Source organism: Penaeus monodon, chromosome 43, assembly GCF_015228065.2.
Source record: "Penaeus monodon isolate SGIC_2016 chromosome 43, NSTDA_Pmon_1, whole genome shotgun sequence".
Taxonomy (NCBI): Eukaryota; Metazoa; Arthropoda; class Malacostraca; order Decapoda; family Penaeidae; genus Penaeus; species Penaeus monodon.
In genome coordinates, this window is record NC_051428.1 from 20569048 (window position 1) to 20576547 (window position 7500).

Here is a 7500-nt window from a genome sequence, read left to right on the forward strand (position 1 = left end):
TCTCTCTCTCTCTCTCTCTCTAATATATATATATATATATATATATATATATATATATATATATATATATATACATAGTCACTAAAATACAATCTCACGCACCATAACCCCACAACACACACAATACCCTCGAACACATTATACCCACAAAAACATCATACCCACAAAGACACATCATACCCACGCACCACAACACCATACGAACACCATACACCCTCCCAACACACACACACACACACTACTCCCACCCACGCACCACAACACCATACGAACGCCATACACCCTCCCAACACACACACCCACACTACAACTCCCACCCACCATACCTGATGATGAAAGCTGCCGTGACGTTCCGCACCCGGGGGCACCTCAGAAGGGCGAGGATCGTGAGGAAGTTCCCCGTGAGGCCCAAGATCATGTAGCCGATGAAAAGGACTGCGATCGAAGTGGCTACTCCGCGGGACATTCTGAGTAGAGGCAGAGAGAAGATAGGAGAGGGTTTCATTATTATCATTATTATTATCTTCGTTTGGTGAGAGGGATTGTTAAGAGAGAGAGAATCCTTATCAGGGAGAGAAAATGTTAGAGAAAAAGGTACGTGTGTGTGTGTTTGTGTGTGTGTGTGTGTGTGTGTGTTGTGTGTGTGTGTGTGTGTGTGTGTGTGTGTGTGTGTGTGTGTTGGGGGGAGGTTATCCTGGATATTCGGGATATTAGGGTATCCTTTTAGGAGAAAAAAGGTCAGAGAAAAGGATACTATTTTTTTTTTTTTTTTTTTTTGGGGGGGGGGTACCGGGGCATCCTCTTAGGGAAAAGGTCAGAGTAAAAAATGGACGGGAAGAGGGGGGGGGGGGGTGAGGGAGAGAGGGGCATCGGGGTATATTCTTTGAAGAGGAAAGATAAAAAATATATATAATAATAAAATAAATAAATAAAATAAAATGGAGGCAGTCATTGAGCCAAAAATCATCTGAGAGAGAAAAAAAAATCGAACATTCTCGTAAGGGAAAGAAAGTGCCAGAAAATGGATGTCGCTAAAAAATATGCTTTACGTGATATACTTGCATATTTGCATATATGTGTTATCTAAGTTCCCGTGTAGTTTAACAAACACGCAGACCTACAACAAATACAGACACACGAACAAACAGACAAACGTGCACACACGTAGTCGACACTAAATGATCCATTATCAAATGCATATGTACTTGAAGACTGACTCAGAGAGATGTGTGGAATCATAGGATGTGTACTGTAACCTCTCTCTATATTTCTGTCTGTCTATCTATCTATCTATCTATCTGTCCCTCTCTCTCTCTCTCTCTCTTACTCACTCATTTACTCTTCACTCACACATAGAAAGAGAAAGAGAGAGAGAGAGAGAGAGGGAGAGGGAGAGAGAGAGAGAGAGAGAGAGAGAGAGAGAGAGAGAGAGAGAGAGAGAGAGAGAGAGAGAGAGAGAGAGAGATTCCCTCTCTTTCACTTCCATCCTCCTTTCTTATCTCTCCCCCCCACTCTCTCTCTCTCTCTCTGTCCCTCTCTCTCTCTTTCCCTCTCTCTCTCTCTTTTTCCCTCTCTCTCTCTCTCTCTCTCTCTCTCCCCTCTCTCTCTCTCTCTCTCTCTCTCTCTCTCTCTCTCTCTTCTCTCTCTCTCTCTTCTCTCTCTCTCTCTCTCTCTCTCTCTCTCTCTCTCTCTCTCTCTCCCTCTCTCTCTCTCTCTCTCTCTCTCTCTCCCTCTCTCTCTCTCTCTCTCCCTCTCCCTCCGTTCCGCCACACCGTCGCATGGTTACTTCTGAACTCCGTCGTAGATTTAAGACACTTAACGTAATTACGAGCAATTAGAGATGATAATTCCTTCTAGACTTTTCTTCTTCTTCTTTCTTACTTTGCTTCCCCTAACAATGTTCAAAGTCACGAAGAGATAACCGTGATGACTAAAATAAATGAAAAAAAGAAAACGAAAAAGAAAAAATGGGATGGACTAATTCTGACGTCATCAAATCCATTAAATCCAAAATTATTTGTATTAATATCTCGTCACACACACACACACACACACACACACACACACACACACACACACACACACACACACACACACACACACACACACACACACACACACACACACACACACAAGCACACATACAAGCACAACTTTGCCTCCATTAATTCCAGGTCGCGTACTCGTGGGACCGAAGGAAACAGGATCAGCTGATCTACCTGTCGTGACGTAGAAGTCGTGTTCGGTATAGAGGGGCGAAGGATCGAGGAGGATTTAAGCGAGCATATAGAGGATTAGATTCAATATGTGCTCTCATAAAGGAGGATTTTGTTTGGTTAGACAAAGTTCGAGAAAAGTTTTAATGGGTTTCCTGATTTTACGATGAAAGTTTACAGGTGTTATGTGGGTGGAATGAAAATGTGGATTTGTCACTTTGAGGAATGAGAGTAAATTGTGTGTGTGTGTGTGTGTGTGTGTGTGTGTGTGTGTGTGTGTGTGTGTGTGTGTGTGTGTGTGTGTGTGTGTGTGTGTGTGTGTGTGTGTGTGTGTGTGTGTGTGTGTGTGTGTGTGTGTGTGTGTGTGTGTGTGTATGTGTGTGTGTGTGTGTGTGTGTGGTGTGTGTGTGTGTGTGTGTGTGTGTGTGTGCGTTTCCATCAATATGTTTGTCGATTCTGTGATCAATGTAAATATGTGTAAGATTATTATATAGAACAGATATAGAAAGCATGTCAGTATAAGAAAAAGGTATGCACAATGAATATTTACATATTTACACACCAAAAATATATATCCATCTATATCTATATAACTTAAAACTATTTCATATGTACAGAAGCAAAAACAAACTATATATATATATATATATATATATATATATATATATATATATATATATATACATATACATATACATATACATACAGAAACACAAAACTACAATATATTTACAGAAGCAAAATATACACAGAATATTTACAAAACGAACAAAAACACAGTAACAAAAAGTAAAAACAATACCAGAAAACCTCTCTGTGCTAACTCAGAATTCCGATGAGGCTCCAGAAAAAAAAAAGAAATTAAATAAATCAACAATCATAAGAAAATTAAATAAACAAATAAATAAAATTTCTGGAACAACATCGGAACCGGCAGAAAGGCCTATTAAATCTACTTATTACTCGTGCAAGTGTTACGAATTAGTACTATTTTTTTTTTTTTTTTACATATATGAATAAATGATATTCCACAAAGGTAACAAATTCCATTTTAAGAACGAATTAGTAATGAGAAAAACAACCAAGTTAACAAAAACAAACAAACAAAAAAAGAATTGATTTCAATGTTGACAATAATATTGTTTTGCCTTTGTCCGAATGAGTAAAAAAAAATATAACCCATTCTACAAAAAACAACAACACATATCTACGTACAAATTAGTTTTTAAAAAGACAGATCAATCAATCCAACACAACAACAAAGACAATCCGATCTTTATCTCTCTTTTTTAAAATCATTTCTAATTTCTTTACTATCTACGTTCTAAACTACCGAACACCTTGCACGATTAATATTGGTATCACCTCGTCACCCACTTCGCTATCTCCGACTCGTCCTCTGGTTGATGGTAAGCTTCCCACGTCATGTTGTGATACCCTCCCTCCGGGTACCTCTGGGGCGTGGCTAGGTGGTCCATCCTGAGGGGGGAGAGGCAAAGAAAACGCGGTGTGAGATGGGGGTTTAAGAAAATGGGGAGGTGGGGGAATTTTTGTTTAGAGAAAATGGGTAGGTGGGGGAATTTTCGTTTAGAGAAAATGGGGAGGTGGGGGAAATTTTGTTTAGAGAAAATGGGGAGGTGGGGGAATTTTCGTTTAGAGAAAATGGGGTGTGAGACTGGGGTTTGAGGGAAGAAAATGGGGAGGTGGGGGAATTTTTGTTTAGAGAAAATGGGGAGGTAGGGGAAATTTTGTTTAGAGAAAACGGGTAGGTAGGGAAATTTCGTTCAGTGAAAATGGGGTGTAAAGAGTAAAGAATATGGACATGTGAGGAAATTTTGTTTAGAGAAAATGGGTTGGTGAGGAAATTTTGTTTACAGAAAAAAAAATGTGGGGGAAATTTGTTTAGAGACACAAATACAAACACAGTAACGTGTACACAAAGATGAAAAGTAGAAAATGAAACTAAACCGTAACGTTTCGAACTCTTCACTAGTTCCTATTCAGACGAATAAACCGAAATGGATCATACGGTTTATTCGTCTGAAGAGGAACTCGTGAAGAGTTCGAAACGTTACGGTTTAGTTTCATTTTCTACTGTGGCTGTTTCCCTTTTCATCTTGTTTAGAGAAAATGGGGTTGTGGGGGGACTGAGAAAATAGGATATTAGATGGGAATTTAGTCAAGAAAATGGGGATGGGAGTATTTGTTTAGAGAAAATGGGGTTGTGAAGTGAGTAACGAAAATGAGGTGTTGGGGAAATTTGCATAGAGAAAAAATGGAAAATGAGATGATATTTAAAATAAGGATATGGATTATAAAAGTATAAAAAATTAAGAAAATGATGTATGAGGTAAAGAAGAATAAAAAAGAGAGAAAATGAGATATGATAATATTTGAATAAAAAACAGGATTATGTGTTTATGGATCAAACATGAACATAACATGCAATAATAATAATAATAATAACAATAATAATAATAATAATAATAATAATAATAATAATAATAATAATAATAATGATAATAAAGAGAGAGAGAGAGAGAAGAGACAGAGAGAAAGACAGAGAAGAGACAGAGAGAAAGAGAGACAGACAGAGAAACAGACAGAAACAGAGAGAGACGAATCTCTCAATGACTCATCATCATCAGAAAAAAAGGGAGGAGAAGGAGGAGGAAGAAGAAGAAGAAATAAAGAGAGAAGACTGGCGAAGTAAAAAACCGCCTCACAAAACCCATACCTCAAAAACCCCATTGGCAACCTCAACCTCACGATCTTTGCCCATTCAGCGTCTCATCAAATCACGTGACCTCCTCCCCAGCCTCCTGCCAACCCCCCCCCTCTCCAACAGGTATCAGGGTGCCATAAGAGTGCCATCGAGACGCCTCAACCTGCCTTGATGACATTAACACCAACGAGAGAGTGAGGGGAAAAAATCCCTTTTTATGACTAGGTAGAAAAGGAGAGGGAGGGAGGGAGGGAGGGAGGGAGGGAGGGAGGGAGAGAGAGGGAGAGAGGGAGGAGGGAGGGAGAGAGAGAGAGAGAGAGAGAGAGAGAGAGAGAGAGAGAGAGAGAGAGAGAGAGAGAGAGAGAGAGAGTATATATGATCGAGATACATTTAAAATCCCCCCCCCCACCTCCTATCTCTCTCTCTCCCTCTCCCTCCATCCCGGTCTCTCCCTATTTCTTTCTCTCTCTGTTTCTCTGTATCTGTCTCTCAGTCTCTATCTCTCTCCCTCTCCCTCTTTCTCCCTCCCGATTCCTCTCTCTCTCTCTCTTTCTCCCTCTCTCTCTCTCCCTCCCTCCCTTCCCCCCCTCTCTCTCTCTCTTCTTTCTTTTTCTTTTTCTTTTTTTTATCCTGTGGATGTTTTGCCTCAAAGATCCGAGAAATCCCAGTTAACGTCAGCATCGCAGCATCTCATCTCCGAGAGCGAGGCGAAGGAACTTAAACCATTGGGGAATTAAGCTTTTTTTTTTTTTTTTTTTTTTTTTTAGATTTTTTTTGTTTTGTTCTTGTTTTTTTATAGTTTTTGTTCTTGTTTTTTGTTTGTTTGTTTTTATTGGTTTTGTTTGTTTTTGTTTCTTTTTTTTTGTTTCTCTGTTATTGTGCTTTTTTGTTTATGCTTTATTTTTGTTATTTTGTTCCTGTTTTTTGCTTTTTTTTGCTTATTGTTTTTGTTTGGGTTTCTTTTTAACTTGTTTTAAAGTTAGATTAATTATAAAGAATATTGTGGGAAATACTTGGGAAATGTACATTTAAATTGGAACATGTATATACGGACAAAGGAATACGTAAAAAAATACATATATACAGATGCACAAACAAAACGCACGCAGAAACAAACACACACACACACACCCACACACTCCACCTCCTCCCCCTCCCCACGTCCTCCCCCCCTCCCACTCCCCCCCACACACATCTACACACACACACACACACACACACACACAACACACACACACACACACACACACACACACACACACACACACACACACACACACACACACACACACACACACTCACAAACGGACAGCCTCTCGAAGTGGATATGTTACTCTGGCGTTGTAATCTGACTCTCCGGTTGCGTTCGGTGGGGCTACTGTCACACCCCCCTCCACCCCCACCCCCACCCCCCACCCCCTGGCCTCATTCATTATGGTCACCTCATTCCTTTTTCTTTTCTCTCACGCTCTTTTGCTCTTTGCCTGTCTGTCTGTTTGTCTCTGGTGTCTCTGTCTGTTTGTCTCTCTGTCTCTTCTCTGGTGTCTCTGTCTCTGTCTCTCTCTGTCTCTCTCTCCCTTTCTCTCTCTCTCTCTCTGTCTCTCTATCTCTCTCTCTCTCTCTCTCTCTCTCTCTCTCTCTCTCTCTCTCTCTCTCTCTCTCTCCTCTTTTTCTTGTTCTCTATTTGTCTGTATGTCTGTCTCTCTCTCTCTTTCTTTCTTTCTTGCTTTCTGTCTGTCTGTTTGTCTGCATCTACTTCTGTCTGTCTCAATTTTCTCTCTCTCTCTCTCTCTCTCTCTCCCTCTCCCACTTTCTCACATGTTCTCTGTCTGTTTCTCTGCCTCTGTCTTTCTGTCTGCCTGTGTTTCTCTCTCTCCCTTTTCTCTTGATCTATGTCTCTCTCTATTGTTTTTTCTCTTTCTTTTCTCTTTCGCTCTCTCTGTCTTGCTCTTTCGTTCGATCTGTCTATCCGTTTCTCTTCTATTTTTTCCCTGTTTCATCTATCTGTCTCTCATTTTCCATCGAATTAATTCTTCTCTTCTGTTCGTGTGTCTGTCTGTATCTCTATCTGTTCGTCTGTCTGTTTATATATCTGTGTCTCCTTGTTAGTCTGCCTGTCTAACTCACTCACTGTCTGTCTATTCCTATTTTTTTTTTCACTAATTCCTGTAATATTAGTATGAAAGATATATTAATCCGCAGAAATGGTGAGGTAGAAAGATATATCATAATTACGTAAACACAGACAATATAGATATGATATAGATACTAATATCTACCTGTGCATATATATTTGTTTATCAGTCGATATATATATATTTATCTGTGGTGATAGCTTGGCGGTTAACTAATTATTAATCTGTCTGTTGAAGTAGATACAGGTATGTTTGTATGGATTCTCTCTCTCTCTCTCTCTCTCTCTCTCTTCTCTCTCTCTCTCTCTCTCTCTCTCTCTCTCTCTATTTCATTCTCTCTCTCTTTTTCTTTTTCATTCTCTCTGCCTCTCGCTCTTTCACTCTCTCTCTGTCTCACTTTCATTCTCTCTCTCTCTCTCTCTCT

General features: G+C 39.8%; 1 protein-coding gene across 4 annotated transcripts in view; it reads right to left on the minus strand.

Annotated features, from left to right (window-relative positions):
• LOC119568363 (G-protein coupled receptor moody-like) overlaps positions 1-7500 on the minus strand; it is a 70077-nt gene that overhangs the window by 16019 nt on the left and 46558 nt on the right. For 3 of the 4 annotated variants that reach the window (XM_037916828.1, XM_037916825.1, XM_037916827.1), the window contains 2 exons: positions 3582-3695; positions 327-467 (listed from right to left, as the gene is read on the minus strand). In XM_037916828.1, the coding sequence (XP_037772756.1) occupies positions 327-467; positions 3582-3694 (254 nt within the window). In that variant the 5' untranslated portion in view covers position 3695. The remainder of the gene's footprint in view (positions 1-326; positions 468-3581; positions 3696-7500) is intronic. The other variant, XM_037916826.1, reaches the window with a different exon arrangement.